The 22,142-nt window shown below is 48.6% G+C and overlaps 1 protein-coding gene across 1 annotated transcript; it reads right to left on the bottom strand.

Moving 5' to 3' along the window:
• Positions 1–2,188: 2,188 nt before the first annotated feature.
• ACCSL (1-aminocyclopropane-1-carboxylate synthase homolog (inactive) like) lies at positions 2,189–19,804 on the bottom strand. Its single transcript, XM_044260945.1, has 15 exons — positions 19,783–19,804; positions 11,695–12,251; positions 10,365–10,424; positions 9,841–9,911; positions 9,388–9,457; positions 9,071–9,137; positions 7,789–7,886; positions 7,460–7,537; positions 6,939–7,039; positions 5,770–5,859; positions 4,964–5,009; positions 4,729–4,870; positions 3,300–3,442; positions 3,059–3,212; positions 2,189–2,271 (listed from the first exon to the last, which is right to left on the bottom strand). Exons 1-15 carry the CDS (start codon positions 19,793–19,795, stop codon positions 2,189–2,191), a joined length of 1,773 nt encoding a protein of 590 aa, XP_044116880.1. The 5' UTR covers positions 19,796–19,804.
• Between the last annotated feature and the right edge of the window lie 2,338 nt (positions 19,805–22,142).

Genomic DNA, 22,142 nt, shown 5'->3' with positions numbered 1-22,142 from the left:
TACTCCTAATAAAGTTTAGCAAGGTCACAAGATACTGTCAGGAGAGGATTCTTCCTAGGTCTCTCATGTTTCTGTCTGTCTTACAAGGAGGGGCACTGACTGTCTTTGTTCTAGGCTCTCTTCAAGGAGGTACACACACACACACACACACACACACACACACGTTTAGAGTGAACAGCATTGGATAATGTCTCCCTCTAGAGCAAAGGGTAGGTTTATTACGCAGTATGATAAACATGTCTCCTTTGGGGCCAAAGTTCAGGCAGGCTTACTTCTCATTGGCCAAGAATCCTGTTCTTTAAGCTTGGGTTTCCTCTTCTGCAGGACACCGCACTTCATGTGCAGGCATCAGTGGGTCCTCCTCACGTTGCCTTCTAGGAAGCAGGGCTTGGGGAACCAGAAGCTGATTCTCTGATTCCACTGTGAGTAAGAAGCTGTCCTTTATCTCTGACCCAGTATTCTCGTGTCTTCTGCCAGCATCCTTAAAAGCTGTTTTTAAGTAGGGTAAAATCTCAGAGCCTTCAAAGCTCTTGATAGATACAAGATACAAAAATCAGTTGTTTCCCTGGGTGGCTCAGTGGGTTAAGCCGCTGCCTTCGGCTCGGGTCGTGATCTCAGGGTCCTGGGATCGAGTCCCGCATCGGGCTCTCTGCTCGGCAGGGAGCCTGCTTCCCCCTCTCTCTCTGCCTGCCTCTCTGCCTACTTGTGATTTCTCTCTGTCAAATAAATAAATAAAATCTTTAAAAAAAGAAAAAAAATCAGTTGTTTCATACTAGCAGCAAACAATTAGAAAATGAAGTTAGCAATACCTTTAGCAGAACATGAAAAGCATCATATAGAGATAACAGGATGTGTGTAGGACGAAATGTGTGCTCTGAAATCCACAAAGACCTTGCCGAGTGAAATTAAAGACCTAAATAAATGAAAGGAGATTCCATGCTCATGGATAGGGAGATATGAAGTTTTCTCCACTCAACCATTCAAATCTTGAGTGGAAGACAAAGTAGTTGACCCCTTCCATGACTGTCCCTTTCAAATGAGGACAGTGTCCTGACTGTGCTGACTGTCTATTAGCCCTCATTACAGATGTCCCAGGTCCCCCTCTGCTTCTCTTCTTTCACATCTTCATCTTCTCTCTGGTCCCAGGGGCTCCCTCATTCATCCAGTGAATTCCTTGTGTCTATTATCCTATTATTTAATTTATAAAGAACACTATCTGAGATACATAGATAGATAGATAGATATACCCTAAAGAATCAGGATTTGCTGTAATACTGATTTTTGATTAAAAAAAAAAGAAAAGAAAAAAGGTTGTCATTGAAGTAATAAGAACCATCCAATCTGGACCCAAGAGAGGATGGTTATGAAGTCAAGTGATTGACCAAAGCCATCAGTTAGTGCTAAAAGTTCTTTTGTCATCTGTAAAACACAGTAGACTGTGCTGGGCCCGGGGCATAGCACGAGTCCTCCGACTGAACCGCAGATATGCCAGAGCTCTATAGACAAGCTCCCAGGTGGTCTGATCTGAATAGCTGAAAACACTAGAGATGAAAATGGAAAATGGAAGACCCCAGGCTCAGCCCTAGAGATTCATTTTAAAAGCCTTTTGAGGGGCACCTTTACCCTACACTGTAGCCACACCTGAGCACAGTGTGATCTTGTGGGATGCAACCTCCCATAGGATCCTGACATCTAGAATGTGCTTTGTCAATTAGGAATCATTTTTTCCTTCCTTTCTCACCTTCCTTGGACAGTACTCTTCACATGCAACTTGCCTTAGAATATAAAAGAGACCCCCCCCAAAAAAAAATCTCCCAGAGTTGACACAAATGAGTGTAAAGAAAGAAAAGCCTAGAATTTGAGAGAACATGAAATTTATTAGATGCAGCCTACAAAAATAAAACCACCAAAATCAGGACCCAGCAAGCCCCCACCCCAAACCCCATAAAAACATTTCACATACACCCGCGACAGCTAGCAAAGATGAAAAAGATGCAAAGATTCCAAAACGACAGATGCTCGGCTGGAGAAGGTTGATGACAGGGTCAGAGGAGCCCGTTCCTGGAGGCGCCCATGGGTGACACAGTCACAGCACCGGGCACAAATCCCTGCTTCTGGCCCAGTGGCCGCCATCAGGGGGTCCCTGAGCAGACATCTGGCTGCAGCCTCTGGGCGGGAGGCTGACCGCTTACTCTCTCGATGTGCTTTCCAGCTGCTTCACTCTCAGACGCTGCTTCTGCTCCTCCAGCACCTGGTAGAATCGGTGCATGGCTGGAGGGTCCAAATGGGGACAGAGACACAAAAATTTAGTGGGTTTGCAGGTGGGTCCCAGACATCCCCAGATCCTGGCAGACCACCGCAGAGTGCCTTGCTCAAGGATGTTGAAGTTCAGCCTCCCTACTTGGGGATGGGTTTCTGGCTCCAGCCGCTCTCATTAAGCTGCACCACCCCAGCATCTGCCTGCCGGACACCTGCAGCTCTCACATCAAATCCAGGAACCTGGCTCATGCCCTTGACCTCATCGGGTTTTCTATCTGCCTCTATTTGCTCAGTCCATTCTCCAAAAGGTATTTCGGTGACATAAATGTTCTCTCGTTAACGGTTCTGTTCCCAGAGATAGTGGTTCTGTTCCCAGTATCCCGCATGTGGCAAGATGCAACAGAAAATTGGCAAAATGAAGGTCGGAGTCTCCATAACCTTCAGAGGAGAATCTGAACTCCACAGGAGAACATGCAGGGACCCCCAAGGTCCTCTACTGATCTATCTCCCCAGCCATACACCACTAGTCCCACAAGGGCAGTATACCACTTCTTTGTGGGTAGTCCCAATGTCTCACTCTGGGCAGGCACAGAACAGACACCCAAAGGGTGCGGTGTTCGAGTGCCTGTCGGTTCCTGTTTGCAAAGGAGGTCAAAGACATGAAGGTAGATGCCACAGCCAGGCTGGCGCTACAGGCTGCTAAAGGCTCCAAAAGAGGGAAGATCCAGGAATTGGGCAATAGAGGAGTTGATGGAGCATCTTTGAAGGATGCCATGATCTTGAGGTCGGGACCACTCACCTTGTTTTAGCCGGAGGGGCTTATCCGCAAAGACAATGCGGAACCAGCCAGGCTCCTTACACGTGTAGGTCTTGCCACGGGACAACATCAGCTTGTTGTCCAGAAAGCGGTGATGCAGCAGCAGCTCCTCCTCAAAGGTGCACGGATCCAGGTACTAGGAAAGGCCGAAGGACAGAGCTGAGCTGAAGGCGCATCAGGCAGCTCTGCTCCAGAATACTGGGGCCTCGTTCCCACAGCTCACCACTTGCAAGTTGATCCAGATGTAGAGGCCAGAGCCACGGTTGAGAAAAGGGATCCCCAATGCCTTCAGCTTCTTAGTAATGTATCTGTGAGCTTTCTGCAGCCTGGAGCGGTAAGTGGGCAGGTACACTGTGTCAATCCATTCTGGACAGGTCGGGGAAGAGAGCTGTCAGGGCTCTGGTGGCAGAAATCTGCCAGCAGGAGCCTTATCAGATGCTCCCTCCTTGGGATTTCTATCCAAGCCAGACTCTGGGTTCTTTCCGGGCTGAGGATAGCCATACCCAGCACACCTTCTCAGTAGGTCAGTAGAAAAGTTCCACTTGGCTTTACACCCTAGACACAAAGAGTCAGAGTCCCCCAGAAGTGGGACATATATGCTGCTGTTGCCAACTGGGGAGATACTCGGAGCCTCACGCAGTGGACTTGGAGAAACCTAGATATGCTGGGGGGGGGGTGTTCTTTACCCAGTTGTTCTTAGCACTGGCAGCACATTAGAACCTCTTGGGGAGGTTTTAAAAGTCCCAATGCCCAGCTTATACCTGCAGATCAAAACCAGAATCTTTGGGGATAGAGCCCACGTATCAGCATTTAAGCTCCCCAGATAAGTCCCATGTACGCAAGGTGGAGAACTTGTGTCCAAGGGGCCAGGAACCTGGTTTCTGCCACATATCAAAGGGCCTGGCACCATGCATGGGGCCATCTGGTTGGACTTCTCTTAGCCACCCTGCGAAAGCTGAAAGCAAATTGTTTCTAAACCAGATTATCAAATTACATTAATTTGTATCATTATATCCCAGCTTTTAATTTAAACCCTCCAGCCTGGCCTCCATCTGCTCTGTTATAGGGAATTAAAGAAAGGGGGCCTTATCTAAGTTTGGGTGATGGCATTAAACAAATGAGGTGGGAGAGGGAGGTTTCCTCTGAAGCCAGGATTCACTTGTGATCCATGGAGGAAATTGAATCCAGGTGCCCTAGGTCTAGCCACACCAGCTTGCCCAAATGGTAGCTCTCCTTTGGCCACCTTGGAAGATGAGGTCTTCAAGGAATTGTGGCGTTTGGGGTCATCTTTGTCCAAAGCAAGCAGGGTATTGGGGAGGGAAAATTGGCCTTTGCATTGGGTTTCTGTCTTTCAAGCCTTAGAGAACAATTTGCCTCTGCCCTTTCCAGGCAGAGCCCGAGTTCCCAGGCAGCCAAACACGAAAGCCCATCTGTGTTTTAGACCAGCAGTTCCGCCTTCCCCCTCTGCCCTAGTGCACAAGCCTAGCAGCATCCCGCCTGCTTTCAAACTTCCTGTCCTGCCACCATTAAACCCAAGACCGCGAACAGTTTCTGGGTGGACTAGAGGTATGTCAGCGGCCCAAGAAGACCCAGGAACTTCCCCATGGCCATGGTGCCTAGCCATGATCCCAGCCCAGGATGGGACTCATTACCTTGGTCCTGAAGCAGCCGGCACAGCTTGTACTGGGCAATGCCAGAGATACCGTGGAGATAGCCAAAAGAGCTCACAGCAGAGACCACCTCCTTGTTGTGCGTGTAAAGAACACCAAAGCGGAAGCCAGAGATGCCGAAATCCTAGAGGAAAAAAGGTAAGGGAAGGAGTACCTGATTTGCCTGCCTCCTGGCCCCCTTTCCTTTTCTACCCAAAGACAGGAAGCTGGGGCTCACCTTACTGGTGCCCCAGATCACATGGGTCCTGTTGGGGTCAGGCAAACTGGAGAGGAGATGGTACAATCAAGGTTATTAACTACTGAAAGGATGAAGACTTGGGGTCAATGAGGGCAAGAGAGGAAAATGGACTTGAGGTCCTGCCTAGAAATAAGAACCTCTGGGGCCCAAAGGTCAAGAAACAGTTGCCCCAGTTAACAGCCAGGGAGTCGGCAAAAGGTATCCTTGGGGAACTAGATGGGACAGCTCCTGAGTGCCTACTGAATGAAGTCTGGCCCCCTTGGCCTGACTCATGGCCTTCCTGCTGCTGGTCCAAAGCCACCTTCCTGGCAATGAGCTCTTCACACACGTGGGCCACACACCATTTCTAAAATGTGCTCACCTATTTCTAACTGCCCCACTTTGAGTAAAACTGTTCCTTCTGCCAGGCATGGCCTTGGCCTTGCTTTAGCTGCTGGGATCCTATCTTAGGGTCACACCCTACCCTTAAGAAAGTGTCCTATTTCTCTTCTTTCCCTATGCACTACTTATCAAGAAATTCCTACCCTGACCTTCTGTGGGGTTTTATGTAGACGTGTGACAGTGTGCGTTCTACCTTGCCTTCAAGTTATCTCATGTACAAAACAGCATTGCAAAAACACACTTGGGAGGAAAGAGGATGCTTTGGCCATTTCCACACTCCCGGTGGCACTTAGCTCCAGTTTCTAGCACACAGCCAATCAAGAATATGGTCCATGAACACACCCTGCAAAAGCAGGAACTTCATGGCTCGCATTCCCAACTCCAGAGGAGACCAACAAACTCACCTTTCTATGCTCAGAACACTGTGGAATGTGACGGATTCGTCAAACACAGATAGCATGTAAATCTCATCTATAATCACATGGAGGTTGTACCTGCAGGTTGGGCCAAAGAGGGAGAACATTATCTAGGTTCTCTCCCATCTCCATTCCCTTTCTTTCATGGTCTTCTCTGGAGACAGTTCAGATACTGCTCCCACAGCGCATCCAACCCTTCCAAGGGACACAATAACATATAAGGGGGGTACACCAGAAGGGGGGGTCTTCAGACCTGGCTTAGAGGTAAGAAGGAAGAGAACCCAAAGACAGTCAAGAGAACATCTAATCCTTCAGCCGTCAAGCAGAGACCAATGCAATGGGAAGGGCTCCGTGTCCCCAAGAGTTTTACATCTAGTATAATCAGGAGCTCCCACCTGGGGGCCGATTGGACAGTGGCCTTCAGCGGGCTAAGTGCTAATACAAATCACCCTGCTTCTTCTCCCAACAACCCTCCCAAGCAGAGCTGGTATCTCCACTGCACGGATGAAGAAACCATTTCTGTGACAAAGTGAGTTCCTCAATTAGCAGGTGCTCGAGCTTGGATCTGAACCTAGTTCTGTCAGATTCCAGCCCACACACTTCCAGGTTCTTCCTCTTGTCCTCATGCTGTGCCATGAATTGGTCTGGACTAGAGTTATGACATTTGCGTAAGTGTGATTCTTCTAGAAAATGGGAGATTAGCACCCCTAACAAATAGGGCTATTTCAGGACTCCAGAGCTAACCGATGGTAACATGTTCGTGAAAATGGGACACGAGGGTTCTCTGGGGACACGTCTTCACCCCACAAGGTCTGAGAGTCTGGCTTCTTCGGTGCTTCAGGCCAAGTAGATGGGAAATGGATGCTGGGAGAAAGTGGTTACATGACAAAAAGAGGAAAAATAACAAACCAGATTACAATTGTTATGTGGGTGTCTGTACCGGGTGGGGGACAGGGGAGCAAGGCAAAAAATGTTTGGTTGAAGCATGTGGATGCATTTTCTTTCACTTCAATTTCAGTGAGTTGTATATCGCTTTGCAAAGTGTATCATGCAGTAAGAATATTGAGATAAATTACATCTGGTTCCAGCTTCCTGGCCATAAGTGATAGGAACCCTGTTCTGGGACTTCGTCTAGTCCCAAGGACTGGAACCCCCACCTCTTGGCAAATCCCAGGCATTCTTCCAGTAAGTCTCGGGAGTAGACGTCTCCGAGGGGATTCTGAGGGTTGATTAGTATGAGGCCTCTCACCTTTTTCCCCTAAAACAAAACAAAACAAAAAACCAACAAAACCCCCAAAGCCCCCACATAAACAAAACCCCCAAAAAACATCACTGAGGTGAACGCAACAGGTCCTTCACATCTACCTCAGGTTCAGCTGAAGGTCAAGTCAGGATACCTAGTTTTGGGCACCTCCCCAAGGCGTCTAGCTGGGATCTCAGCAGCTTCGGATCTGCAGCACGCAGCTCTCTAACTGCCCACACAGAGGGGAGCAAGGAGGAGCTCTGGGGGGGGCCCAGAGACAGGGCTCAGGGCTCCTAGGGGGACATGCCCCTGGGATACCCCCTCCTCCGAAAAAGGAGCCTACAACACCTCGGTGAGAATGTGGTCCTGGGTCTCAGTACTCAGCCCCTCTCAGGGGCAGCAGCACCCACCCCGAAGACATGGGTCCCTCCTTACTGCAAGGGTCGACTCGAGCAGAGCTCGCTCTAACTTGTCCACGGTGAGCTGGAATGGACAGGGGTTCGCATCCGTGCTCTGGAAGACAGACATTGCCTGAGCACTGCCTACCTGAATGCTTCCAAACACCGGTCCCTCGCTCCTCTACACACCACACGATCCCTCATTCTCAGGGCTGCCGTCCCTCATGCCCTCTTTGCCCTAATTTCTCCATCCCCCCCCATCACTTATAGGGGAGGAGAGTGAGGTCCCCTACACCTTCCAAATGCCCTTGGAACATTCCATTGCCTGGGGGGGGGGCTGAGCAGGGGAAGGGGCCCCATTCTGACCTCGCTGTCCAGGTGGACAGGAATCAGCTCAATTTTCGAATACAGGCCGGAACTAAAGACGAAGCCGCCATAGAAGGGGGTGGGGGTCAGAAAGGCCTCTGGAAGCGCAGGGAGACAATGCCGTCAGTCCGGGGGCTCTTGGTGGGAAACTGCCAGCCACCCCCCGCTCCCCAGACCAGAAGCAACACTACAGACAGAGGTTAGTTTGGCAATCTCCCCTATATGGGAGTTAATTTTTGGCTTCTGGCTCTATAAAGGTTACATTTTTTTTTTAAGATTTTTTATTTCTTCATGTAACAGAGAGAGAGAGATCACAAGTAGGCAGAGAAGCAGGCAGAGAGGGAGGGGGAAGCAGACTCCCTGCTGTGCAGAGAGCCCGATGTGGGGCTGGATCCCAGGACCCCGAGATCATGACCTGAGCCGAAGGCAGAGGATTAACCCACTGAGCCACCTAGGCGCCCTAAGGTTACATTCTTATAAACATTATTCAGGGAACACTGGGGAAGGAGAAGGGGAAGAATATTGCTAGGAATGGCTCGGAATCCAGGTTAAAAACCCAAACCAGCTTGCTAGCGGGTGGAGCCCTAGTCATCCAGCAAATCCTCCCAGCTCCTGTCCGACCATGAGAGGCTGAGGTCCCCGCCCAGAGAGGGCGCTCATCTCTCTGCATGGCTTCGGCTACCTGCCCCTGATGAGCCCCTGGGTTCTTTCCTTCCCCTTCCTTTGGCCTCATGGTGGAGTTAACCAAGGACCTACTCCTTTGAGTGAAACTGGCCATCAGGGTAACTTCCTTCTACAGAGCCAGAGCTAAGATCGGAGGCTCTCTCTCGGGAGTTGTCAGGAGGGAGATTGGGAACACATCCCTCGGACTTATTTGATCTAAAATGAATTTGCCCCTCCTTTTTTTTTTTTTTTTTTTTTTTTTTTTTTTTTTTTTGGCAAGGGAGATAGGAGTTAGGAAATCTAACTGGCCTAGGCTAGTTTACCAGGGCTCTCCGTACTGTGGTTGAGTCCAGAAGCCCAGCCAGTAATATATGGAGTTGGCTCCAATTCTCACTCTTTCTGAAGCACACCTCCTTGAGGACTGTCCCATATTTTCCTTCCATATTAAATGGGGACCCAAATCCGTCCCTCCTATGGAAATAGTAGGAAGATGTTCGAATCGGGCTAGAAGTTCCAGCACATCCAGGGAAAGGCCTTGGAGTCAAGATATCCTTCTTTCCCTAAGGTCTAATGCCCATGAGTGCTATTTTCTGAGGGAAAGCAGAGTCCATCGACTTACCTCCTGGATCACACAGAACCATGGCCAGTGTGGAGAATACAGAGGAGCAGCCATTTAGAACAACTACCTGAAGATGCACAGAAGGCAGAAGTCAAAAGCCAAACCCCATGTAAGAAGGTCTGACCCCTTCGTCTCCCTCCCCTTAGGAGGAACAGGCAACAGGAACCTCCTCATCCTCCAGGGGGGTCTCCTCCAGGACCCACTGGCCTTGGCTCTGCCCTGGCCCTGAGGGTCTCTGCTGGTTCTAGAAAATGCAGAGAATCCCCCAAGAATATACCCTCTACCAGGGTGGCAGTGAGGCTGGGAAACGGACTCACATTTTCCGGATCGAGCTGAGCAGGTACCTTGCAATAGCAGGTCAGGAACCGGGCCACCTCCTCCCGCAGGCTGTGGGTGGACCCAGACAGACTTGGTGGTACCCAGACCCGGGGGCCTTGCCTTAGTCAACGTCTAGCCTACAGCTTTTTCCAAAGAGCAGGTCATCCAATCTCCTGTCACAGGGCTACCAACTGATGCTATCGATTCTCCAGGCGATATAGACAATAGATGTGAAAGTTTGGACAAGAACTCAGGCCTTTTGAACTATAGGGCGGTGCTATTTCTACTACACCAGGCTCCCTCCTGAGGAGGTTTCACTCTAGACATTTTCTAGAAGTTGTTGCCCAAAGAAATAGGGAGGTAGCCAACCAAGAATCTGGCGCCCTGGGTCCTTGCCTCCCTGAGAACAGGGGTCTGGGGGCCACAAGACTTTAGATCTGGAAGTTACTTACAATGGCTGCCCAGACCAATCAGGATACTGCAGCAGGACATCCTCGATGACATTCATATCACTCTGACTCAACTGTTGACAAATAGAGCACGAGGACAGCCAGATCAGGGAAGACCAACAGGCCTCATCCTACCAGTAGGATGCGTATGGGTATTTGCCCTACAACCTGGGGTCTTACAGAAGAGAATAGGGAACCATGTCACATGCCCCTTCATGAATGGAGGCCCCAATCCTCTTGTCATAGGTTACACAAGGAGAATTCACTGAGGACTGTTGTTGGACGACCTCCCCAACCCTACACTTGGGTCAGAGCTCCCTTGGCAGCCTACCCACCATAGACCCAGCCAGAGCACATCCCTAAACACAGTAAGCTAGGAGGTCAGATATGTTATTCTATATGCTTTTCCCCCCACTCCCTCCCTTAAACTCTTAAGTCCCATTCATATATCTGCCGCATGCTAAGAAAGATTCTAGAGGGGACTGAACCCGACAGTGGGTCCCAGCACAGCCCAAGACTTGGCTTACCCTTTCAGTCATCAGATCAAGGCAGAGCTTATTCTCACTGAGGCCAAGGTTAATGAAGCCCTGGAGATGGAAGGAACTGATCAGTCCACTTGCCCTGCCCTATAGGGACCTCCTAGAACATTCTAGTCAGCGCTCAACTTAGATTATTTCAAATGGAAATCTCACCGCCCCATGAGGCAGTTCACTCCATGTCTAACAACCTCAAGTGTCAGAAAACTTGTCACAGACTCAGAAATCATACAGCTTGCAATTTCCCCCTTTAGAGCCACACAGTGCTTCTACACTAGAGAGCAATCTCTGAGTTCCTATTATGTGCCAGACCCTAGACCAAGTGCCTCATGCAGTGCCCTTACTTCTCACAACTCCTGAGGGAAAGGTTCTATTATGGTCCTCGCTTTAAAGAGAGTGAGGCTTAGAATGGTAGACTACCCCACTAGCCACAGGACTTTGGTGGTGGACAGAACTCCATCTGCCTGACCCTACGGCCTGTCTCATGCCCATCTCTGCTACTTCCACTTCCATGTTGCTGGAGGAGACAGGGTTCTTCAGAGTCCAGTGGAGAAGCTGGACTCAGCTGGTCCCCAGAGAAAGCAGATGGTCATTGACCATATCACTTAGCTAGAAACAGAAAAGAAGTAGGACTAGGACTCTCCTCCATCATTTGGCTAGAAAGCTGCTGTGAACTTCTCCGGCTGGGATCCTCTCATTGGCTCTCTAGCCTAACCTCCCCATCCTAACTCCTCACAGCTCTCATCACATCACTCACGTACCCTAATCTAGCCCAGGACCCTCATTTCCCCATCCCTCCAAGCCCTTCCAGTGGTAAAACTTCCACACCTGTAGTTCCTCTTACTTGAGAGACCGCCCCCCACCCTGGTCACCTCCATGGCATGACTGGCTGATTCAACTTTTAATACACCTCAGACCACCCAAGCGGGCCTCCCTTTACTTCTCTCAGGTTATTATTAATGTTCCTTTCCCCAGAGGCAGACTACATTCAGCACTAGACTCCCTTTGGCGAGGGCAGTTTGGCTGAGCGCAGTAACCGCGATGACCACAGTGACCCCTAGTGGCCAAGAGCAAGGACTGAGGGAAAGCTTGCGGAGGAAGGGCAGGGAGGACCCAGGCAGGGCTCTTAACTTTCTGGGCACTGTCACCTTGCTTCTACGCCCATTACCTGATCTCTAAGATGATAATAGCATCTACTTCGTGGAGCTAGGGAGAGTGAGAGAGAGAGAGAGAGAGCCCAGGATTCCATAAATTCTAGTGATTAGGGCCCTCGAGGAGATGTCTCCCCCGCCCCTCTACCCACCACCCCCCGCATCCTCACCAAGGTGTTCTCGTCCTCATGGTATTTATCTCCTTGGTACATCTTGTAGTCCCTGAAGCTGGCCCGGTAGGAGGCAGAGATGTCGATCCCACGGCGGGACAGGTGCTGGCTGACAAATGTCACTTCAGGGTCATTCAGTTGGTAACCTGGCTGGGCAGGCTGCCTGGATGACTGGGCCCATTGCCATTGCCCGCCTCCAGCATCACCCTTCACATCCAGGGAAGGGCCGGACGGTTGGAGCCCCAGGCCATCCATGGCCCCAGACTGTAGGAGGTTGACCAACTGGTACATTAGGTTGCCCAGGAGGGCTTCCTGCTCCCCGGGGGCCTGATAAGGCCTCTTCTCCTCTGGCACCAGGTCCTGCTGCTGATGCCTGGTGGCAAGCTGCCTCATATGCTTCTCGATGGCCTGCTTCAAGTGTAGCATCATCTCCATGGGCTGGGTGTGGACGCCCTGGCTTCCGAGGCCCTGACTGCCCATCTGACCCCAGGGCAGATGGACGGTGTCTGATGGGTGACTCATGCTCTGGGTCTCGGCCTCAGCAGGCTGGCTGGAACCTGCAGAGAGAGGGAGAGACCATGCAGTGCAGCAAAGGAGTCGCTCTTCGACCCTCAGTTTCAGGCCTGATCTCGGGCTTCCCACAGCCTCCTCCTCCTTCCACGCCTTGGATACAGGCCCCTGTCAGTGCAGGAAGAATTACCAACTCACTCAAGGGGCAATGCTTAAGTGTCCCTGAGCCCAGACACTGGAACTCTGTACTCAAATGACATTAAAATGTGTTCTGAGAAAAAGCATCAGGGCCCACTTTGAGAAAAAGGGGAAACTCAACAGGTAGGCTTGGGGGTCTCCACCCTGTGCCTCAATTAGAGCAATTCCTGCTTTACTGGGTTCTAAGAAAAAGGGAGTTTGAAGACAGAAAGAGAGAGGGAAGGGGAGGGAGGGAGACAGAGAAGGAGGCACGGAGACAGAAAGGAAATAAAAAGCCTGAGTAAATTATTCTGCTAGACCAGAGTTTAGTACCCAAGGACCAGATCCAGCCACCTCTTCTTGCAAAGAAAGTTTTAATGGAAACACAGTCACATTTGCTTCTGTATCACCTCTGGCTGCTTTTATACCACAATGGCAGAGTGAAATAGGTGGGACACAAACCATATGGCTCACAACGTCTAAAATATTCATTATCTGGCCCTATACGGACAAAGTTTGCCATCCCTTGCTCGAGAACAAAGCCCTTCTTTTTTTCTCTTTTTCCAAAGTTGGCCATACCAGATATTCAAAACTCGGTCCTTCCCTTCCTTCCTTGTGTCGCCTCATAAATGCCTTCGACCTGCTCCCAGTGATAGCCGCCTTAGACTACCATCCCTACAAACCACGGGCGTGCTACGTGGTCCTTGAACTTCAGACTTCACCAGAATCATTTGGTGGACTTCTAAAGAACAGGGATAGAGAGGCCTCATTGCCAGACTTTCATTCTGTAGGTGTGGGCTGGGAATTTTCAGTTCTAACAAGTTCCTGAGACTCTACTTTGAGAACTTCTACCTATTCAAACCAAACTTTCCTCTGAAGAGAAGTCCAAATGATGGGGAGGACCTAAGAAACACCTTTTTAAAGTCTCAAAGAATCCAAATACTGGACACTCTGCCCAATGTCTTCCAACCATGTCCAGTCAGCCAGTGAGAGCCCCAGAGCCACGCGTAACTTCCCCCAGAGGAAATACTGTTCCTTGTTCAGGATCTCCCCAGCTCAGCTTCATCACGATACTGTTAGCACCGTGCCTGGCACATATGTAAAAACTAATAGGAGAGGCCCAACCACAGGGATGTTGCCAAGTCCATGAGGAGAGGAGCCATCACTAAGGACTTGGCTAGAGAAGATGGAACGACGACCAGATGCAACCACGGACAAAGTCATGCCAAGTCTTGACTTAGGGCGCCAACCTCTCATCAGCAGTCAGTGCTACGAAGAACTTCCCTCACCAGAATCAGGAACATGCATGCTGTTTAGAAAGAACTAGAACCAGCATAAACCCTCATGCCTAGACTCACCCTTTGTTCCACAAGCAAAAGCTCTGCTCTAGCCCAAATTCCCTCCTTTAAAAGTAGGAAAGTCATGTGAATGGGGCTCTCCACCCTGCAGGTAAGCAAGTCACACTGTCCTTCCGGATACAAACATCCCCCTGATGTAGGAGGGTTCAACTTATGATTCTTTTTTCCTTTACAACGTGCAAAAATGATATGCATTCAGTAGAAGCTGTACTTGGAATTTGGAATTTGAAGTTTTTCCTGGGCCAGGGATACGCGATATGACCCTCTCTCTCTCTCGTGATGCTGGACACCAGCCGTGAGCTGCAGCTCCCAGTCAGCCCCGCGACCACGAAGGTCAACAACCGTCTTGCAACTATCCAGGACCCAGACAACCCTTCCGCTTCTCACCTTCAGTACAGTATTCAGTAAATTATAGGAGATATTCAACACTTTATTATATAAGAGACTGTTAGAGGACTTTGCCCCAGTGTAGGCTAATATGAGTGTTCTAAGCATATTTAAGGGAGGTTGGATTACACTGTGATGTTCATTAGTTTAGGTGTGTTAATTAAATGCATTTTCAACTTGTAATGGGTTCATCATTACATAACCCCTCATAAGTCAAGAGAGATCTATACCTGGAAAGCACAGAGGGGTAGTTAAGGGTCAAGAGGGATTCCTGTGGCTTTGCCTTCCAAAAAGTGGTGCCTGTCATCTCTGTTGGCCCTGAGGAGTGCTGGTGGGAAGGGCCACAATGGCGGACAAGATCTCTTTTCAATGGAAAAGAAGTTAGCAATGGGAGGAAGGTGGGGGCGGGAGGCTGCTTTCTTCCAGGTCCAGACTCTGACATATTGAGAGTCTTGATGTGTGTCATCTTAATTACAAAAATCAAAGATCTCACAGCTCTGTAGTGTCCACTAGACCAAGGCGTGGCCCCAGAATTTAAGCAATAATCCCAGTTTAGGCTGGATTAGGAGCTGTCTTGGACTTCTTGCCCCGGGAGTCCTTGGTGTTACCAAAGTTCCACGATTCTGCCCCATCTACCCATCTCAGCTGGGGACTCTAGGACCAAAGAAAACAGCAATCAGGGTGCTGCTTACAGAACAGGCTTATGGAACAACAAACAGGTGCCAAGGCAAGTACCTGAAAGAAGTGTATTTTCTTGGAAACATGTATTTTCTAGTAAGGAAGTGAGAATGTGGCAAGGCCAGGAGGAAACCTGGCAGTTAAGCCTCTACGAAGATTTGTCTTTTCTCTAGGAAAAATCTATTGTGAAAGATGTTGGCCCACAAAGGCAATAATGTCCCTAAATTGTCTGTTGTTTAGGTAAACCAACCCTTTCCTCAAGTCCTCTTGCACGTACCCTTGGTTTCAGTATTCCCCAGCTTCCAACCATCTACCTGTTAAGTCACACTCTGGGGCACCTTCTAGAACAGCTAGAAGCTGTGTCTCAGAACCAGCCCAGTGGATGGCAACAGCCCTCTGTAAAGGCTGACAAACAGTAGAAGCTGAGAAGGGGTGAACGTGGGAAATGAGCTAGGAGCAAGCTGGTCTCCGGTTTGTTTGCAATGCTAGCAAATGGGTATACCCTTTCTGGCAGGAAACTTTTGTTGTCACTTTTTTTTAAGATTTTTTTTTTTTTGTCAGAGAGAGAGAGGAGCGAGAGTGAGCACAAGTAGCCAGAGAGGCAGGCAGAGGCAGAGAGAGAAGCAGGCTCCCTGCCGAGCAAGGAGCCCGATGTGGGACTCGATCCCAGGACGCTGGGATCATGACCCGAGCCGAAGGCAGCTGCTCAACCAACTGAGCCACCCAGGCGTCCCTGTTGTCACTTTTCCTAGTACCCTACAAGCTTTTCCAGCTCTGTCTTGCCCTCCAACCTTCATTTACTTTGCCATATACCAGCCTCCCCTGCATCCCAGTCCTCTGACCTAATTCAGGTATGTCCTTCTTATCATGGTAAGTAGGATAAGGACTATAGAGTCTCCTTTACGTGCTGGGAAAGCAAGGTGTTGAGAAAATACAGGCAAACACAAGCCGCAAAACTAAAATCTCAGGTAAAAACAGCCTTGAAGATCCTAGGTTCTATTTTAGAGTTCCTGCTCAGCAATTGTAGCATGTGGCAAGAATTACCTCCCCTGTCTGGGCATCAGTTTCTCAATATGTAAGATAAAAAGATGCCTCAATTCAAGGTGAGAAAACTGAAGCTTAACAACGATGAGTCACTTCCACGGTCCCACAGGAGAGCCAGGATTTTAAACCTCAGACCTCCCACTTGAGCCCAGAACTTCTGGGAATGAGAGTAAGCTGGCTGAAAACCAGTCCTGGCATGGACAGATGCTGGGCTTCACGACACCATGCCCAGGAGATCTCAATTTTTGGAGTTGGATTAACTTCATCCAACAAACTTGTCCTCCGGTATTTTTCGTGACTCTGATTCCCTGGGCAGAAGCTGGTAAATACTCTGGAAGTGGTTACCTTAGAGTTGCATTTCTCAGAGGATCACTTTTCAAATACAGTGTCCAGAACACAAAATCCAGACACACGAGCAAACAGCATGAGGTGAGCCCAGGGCAGACAACAGAAAGACTGACTGGACTCCAGTTTATAAGAGTAGACTGTAACATTATTGCTTTTCTCTGCAAGGAGATAAGAACCCAAGTCTGAAAATCGGCATATTGGAAATTATTTTCTTCCAAATCTGTCCCCTTGGTCGTCAGTTCTAGAGGTTAAAATGCAACGACCAAAAGTGAAAAGCCTCAACGTAAGTGTTTATCATCATACTAGATCTCGGTAAAGAGAAAATTCATAACCTGGAAGAAGAGCCTGAAGAAACTTTCTAGAATGTGACGTGGAAGATACAAAGGAAAGTTAAGAGAAGCTATGAGAAGATCTAAAATATACATATACATATTCATTCGGAGTCCCAAAGGAAGAGAAAAATGGAGCAGAAGCAATCTGAATGTTTTATCAGTGCCAAATAATCAGACACCAAAGCATGGATTCAAGAAGCCCAACAAATGCAAATTAGAATAAAGAAATCTACATATATACATACATATATATGTATATATACATATATATATTTAGGATAATTTTATATATATATATAATTTACAAAAAGCAAACATCTCAAAAGCAGCCAAGAAAAAAAAAGTTACCCTTAAAGGAATAATAGACCAGAAGCTAAGTTCAGCCAACAGTGGAAACCTGAAACAATGAAATGTTATTTTCAATATACAGAAAGAAAATAGCTCCCAACCAAGAATCCCACAGCCATCAAAACATTGATGTTTCATTAGGCAGTACCAATTCCTCCCCCTAGAAAAACTGGATTTGTGTGCAGGGTACCACTAATCCGCACAAGTAGGTTTGCCTTTAAAAACTTCAAGGCCAACTGAGTGAAAGAAACCAGACACAGTACATATTGTACAGTTCTACTTATAGAATGAGCAAAAGTAATCAAGAGTGATAAAAATCAGAACAGTGGTTGCCCGGGGAGAGAGCTGGGAAACTGACTATAATGGGGTGCAGGGAACTTTCTGGGGAGATGACGTGATCTGGATCTCAACGAGGTGGTGGTGACATGGCCATCACCATTTGTCATAGTGTCAAACTGGACACTTAGGAATTTTACTATATATAGGAACTGGGTTTTTTAAATGCAGCTGAGCTAAATGAAGACTCTTTTAGGCTATAAATAGCAAAGTGAAGTTTGTTTGCAATGCAAGCCCATGGAGTGGAAAGACCAATATGGGGCCAGGTGCCAAGTACACAAGAGCATATTTACATCATTATTTATAGTAGGAAAAAAAGAAAAAAGAAGGATCAGTTCTTCAAAAAAAAAAAAAAAGGCACATATAGAGAATATTTAAGTCTGGATGAAATGGATAATTCAGTTTAAAAATGCTGTTTAGTAATCTTAATCCCAGATGAGAAAGTTGAAATGATTTACATAGAAGTTATCAAAGAACTAATTCCCTAAAAAAGTAACTGGCCCAGACAAACTTATCAGAAACTCCAGGTATATTTAAAGGAATACATTGTTGCAGTGCTATTTGAACTATTCTAGAGAAAAACATCCTCATTCTATAATTAAATAATGGATCTGATAAATTTTATATGAAGAACTATGGCCCCCTCTCCCCTATGATGAGATTATCGGTACTTGAAAGTGGAATAACTCAGCAAACAGAATCCGACAGCATCGCAACATAATCTTACAACGAAACAGGATCATACAGAGAATGGCAGGATGGGTCAATCCTAGGATATAAATTAACTTTTCATTAACAGATCCTAGAGGGATAAAAATCACTTGATCTGTAGACACTAAAAAGACATCTGACAAAAATCAGACACCCGTTCTTGACTTAGATGGTGGGATGAATGGATACCTCTTTAACACTAGACACCTCTCAGCCAAAAAGCAAGCCTCCTACTCAATCAGGAAACTCTGAAAGGTTGGAACTGCTGGGCAAAAGAAAAGCCCACCCATTGTCACTGTTAAATATCTAACATGGCACCAGGGGTCTCAGGTGAGCGTATTGGACAAGGAAAGAAACTAGAGTTAAAACAAGGGCATTTGGAGGTCTGTTATCTCCAGATTACTACTCTCTGCCTGCAAGACACTAGACAAATGGCAGACAATCTACAAGGGAATTTAGTGTAGTTAGAGAATAGAGGCCCAACTCCTGTTTCTGTTTAAATACAGGTTTATGGGAACACAGCCTGGATTGCACATAAATGCCAACCAGACTTTGGTACTAGACACTAGACCAGTATTTTCAACCCTGGGTCACTTACCTAGTGAGTGAGCCTAGCAACTGCCCAGCAGCCCTGGTCTCATGCAGCATTTAACCCCAACTTCTGGGATGTAAGAATTATTCCCAGCCTTCAGATCGATCAACTAAGGGCATAATTTATTACAATCCACTGAATTTTACAAGGCCCTCCCTCAATGTATCCAGAATAGGTATGAATGGTGTAAGCTGTTTGGGAAGACACAGAACCCTCTGAAACTCCAATATGATCAATGACCGCGGACCCTGATAGAGCACGGCCTTGAACCAGGCTCTGGCCTGGGCACCTTAATCCTCAAAACGACTGTTAGGAGAGTACCACCATTAGCTTCACTTTACAGATGAGAAAACAGAGGCCCCAGAGAAGGAGATGACTCACACAAAGTAGGATGGGAAAAGGGAGCTTTAACCCCAAGTCTGCTAACCCTGGGCCCCTTAACCGTCCCTCCTCAAGGCCTCTTCCTGGAACCTGCGTATACCTTCAAAGCTTGGCGTTCAGTCGTGGGAATCCAGAACCCCCCCTAAGTCCATCGGTGGCCCTACCCCACCAGGGGATTAGGAGCCCCAGCTGACGCCCCGGCAATGTTCAGTCCAAAGCCCCTCTCCCGCTCCACATCCCATGGCTCCTCTGTCCCCACTACCCCACATTTGCCTTGTCTCTGTTTACACTCATTTCTTCTCCCGTCTAAAATCCCTATTGTGCCCCATAAAACTATCCTTGACCATGAGGGCTCAGAGACCTCTCCACCACCCTCCTCCTCTCACTAAGCTTGCTCTCGGCCTTGGGTCCCCATGCTCTGCTTTTAAGTACAAGGTGGTTTCAAGGGCGATAATAAGTTCCACCTTTTCCCTCCCAAGGGGATCTCCCCAGGCATTCCTTATTACCTAAAATGGCCTTTCTTTGCATCTTCACAGAGAAAGTCTCAGCCAACGCCCATTCATGGAAGAGCCACGCACTGGAGCCACGGTTCTCAAACTCTGGAGGATTGGTACCCCCTGGAGAGCTACGAAAGAGCAGGAGGCTCTTGGAAGTAGGCTAAGGCCTGGGCCCAAGGAATAGCTCAAGGCTGCCGGGTGATTCCAGTACTACCAGCATTTGAGAACCACATCTCAATTAAGAACAAATGAGCTCCTAGCTTTCCCCATCTGTGGAGAGGCCATGGTGGAGAACAAGGGGAACCGGGTTAACCTAGGGCCTGAAGACAAGTTGACAAAGACGCTGGGAATGACTGCCAGAAAGACTGGCCCCCATCCCCCAGCCTTACCTGACTGCATCATCTCGCCAGGTCTTTCGGATCTTCAGTGATTCCTGGTTAAAGGGGAGGTCATGAAATCTACCTCCCAGAGGGTGGTGCAAAGGCTGAGGGGGAGGATGTACACTAAATGGGAGGGCAGGAAGAACCACCACATAACTCTTGGTGTGAGCTTACCGCTTTCACCCCGGGCAGCTCCTGTCTCGCTTCCCCTGAGGGTCAACAAACAGAAACAAGGCCAAAAGCAGCCTGTGATTTTAAAACACCCTGCCTTGTGACTGTTCTCCAATGTTAGTGGGTGTTTGTCTAATGCACAGATGCCTGGGCTCCACTGAGGGTGTCAACTCAGTAGGTCTGTAACTCAGCCCCATAGTCTACCTTCTAAAGCAAACATGGCAGGTCACGATGGACAGCTCTTGGAGAGGTGCTGCCCTAGCCGACTCCACGGTGAGAGGAAGCATGGGCTGTGGGTGGGCACCTCACCCCAGAGGGCTGGGACCTCACCTGTCCCCCAGCCTGGCCTGTGCTGATGGCTCATCCCTTCTGTCATTTATCTGTTCCTTCCCCATTCATTAAAACACAAAACTAAAAGGCCGCCTGGGTGGCTCAGGGGGTTGAAGCCTCTGCCTTCTGCTCAGGTCATGATCTCGGGGTCCTCGGATGGAGCCCCGCGTCGGGCTCTCTGCTCAGCGGGGAGCCTGCTTCCTCCTCCTCTCTCTCTCTGCCTACTTGTGATCTCTCTCTCTCTCTCTGTCAAATACATAGATAAAATCTTTAAAAACACACATACACACAAAACTAAAACCAATTCACTAGGTACCTATTATGTACCCATACTGCGTGTATTACACACTATGTTAGACTGTGCTAGACCCTAAGACTCTTGGAATGAAAGAAAAGGTCCTTGGTTCCCAGAAGCCCCAGAATACCTCCCAGTGGAAAAGTCTGGTCCCATCTTTCCTGGGCTCAAGATCCTCCCGTGGCTCCCCTTCACCCCACAGGGATTATAAAGTCAAATATCTTCGGGGACACAACAGTAACAAACGCGCAAAGCTGGCTTAAGGCACAGGGTAGGCGGGGGAGGACATTGGGATGACCTCCCTCGGTGCATTCAAATTCATTTTTTTTTAAGTAAGCACTGTGAACAAAATGTTTTGAGCAGACACTGTCAGCAACCCAGCCATCAATCTGCACCATCAGAATCCAAATTCCCTCATGTGGCGTATCAAACTCTAGAATAATCAATCACAGACTACCTCCCTAATCTCATTCTTTGCACACCCCTCCCAGGCCCCCTGCTTGCGACGAGCCCAGACGCTGGCCCTCCTCAACTTGACCTGCATGCCATGACTTCTCATTCCCCCTTCGTACCTACTGTTCCCTGCATCCACGAGCCCTTTCACAGACTCACCTGGTCGGCAGACCTCTGCTTCTCCTTCAAGTCTACACGGGTGCATCACCTGCTCCACGGAATCCTCCTCGCTGACTCCCCAGACAAGTTGAAGGGCCCGCGCCCTAGATCCCATGCACTTTACCCAAACTGAGGGTAGAAATTGCACAAGCCAGGCAGTGTCCCTCTGGGCCTTTGTGCCAGCTGGGCCTGCACGGCCCTGCCCCCAATGCCCAGTGGGCTCACTCTCTCACCGCCTTGTCCCTGCTCAAACGTCACCTTCTCCCAGAGGCCTACTATGACCACCAACTTTGTTTCACAACCACAGCCTCCCTTACCACACCATGGTGCCTCCTCTCCCCATTCTACAGGCCATTTTTTTTTTACAGCCATTTTCCCCTCCAAACGTACCATACATTTTATTATTCATTATATGCATTGTTTCTTTTCAGTCCCCCTGAAACATAAACTCCGTGAAGGCCAAGGTCTTCAATTTTTTGTTTACTGATGTTTCTCAAATACAAAGAACTGTGCTTGGCCCTTACTTCCTTAGGGAAGTAACATTAGCGGATGAATGAGTGGAGAGATGGTTGGATGTGTGGGTGGATGGATGGATGGATGGACAGACGGATGGCTGAATACCCTAATGCAATTGTCTATGGTCTGGGTCTGCCTCTGCACTTAGCTTCTCAGGTTCTTCCATAGTTCCAAGGCACGGGGGCAGGGGAGCTGGTTCTTGGTTAGTGTTTGTTCAAGAGACTTGTCAATTTACCAGTAATTGAGATTGGATTGAGGGAATCAATGAACTGTAGGCATCGGGTGAATGTTGACAGTGGAATGAAGGCTTTCCCAGAGGAAAACCCTCATTTCCCACAACGTGGACATTGTGGCGCATCGCCCACAACTTGCCACAGCATGGGCCCCTCTCCAGTGGCCCCCACTTCGACCACAACAGCTGTAACGAGGACCTGCCAAGAGGGGG

This window comes from Neovison vison, chromosome 7 (assembly GCF_020171115.1).
Source record: "Neovison vison isolate M4711 chromosome 7, ASM_NN_V1, whole genome shotgun sequence".
NCBI classification, from domain to species: Eukaryota; Metazoa; Chordata; class Mammalia; order Carnivora; family Mustelidae; genus Neogale; species Neogale vison.
Note: the sequence above shows the minus strand (reverse complement) of the source record. Positions and strands in the feature narration are given on the sequence as shown.

Bases quoted from the DNA above. Each gene is read 5' to 3' on its own strand.
- ACCSL (XM_044260945.1), bottom strand. The intron at 7,538-7,788 runs GTCAGAATGGGG...TCTGTCTTCCAG, and splicing joins CTGTCCACCTGGACAGCGAG to AGCACGGATGCGAACCCCTG. The intron at 5,010-5,769 runs GTGAGTTTGTTG...TCTCCTCTCCAG, and splicing joins AGTGTTCTGAGCATAGAAAG to TTTGCCTGACCCCAACAGGA.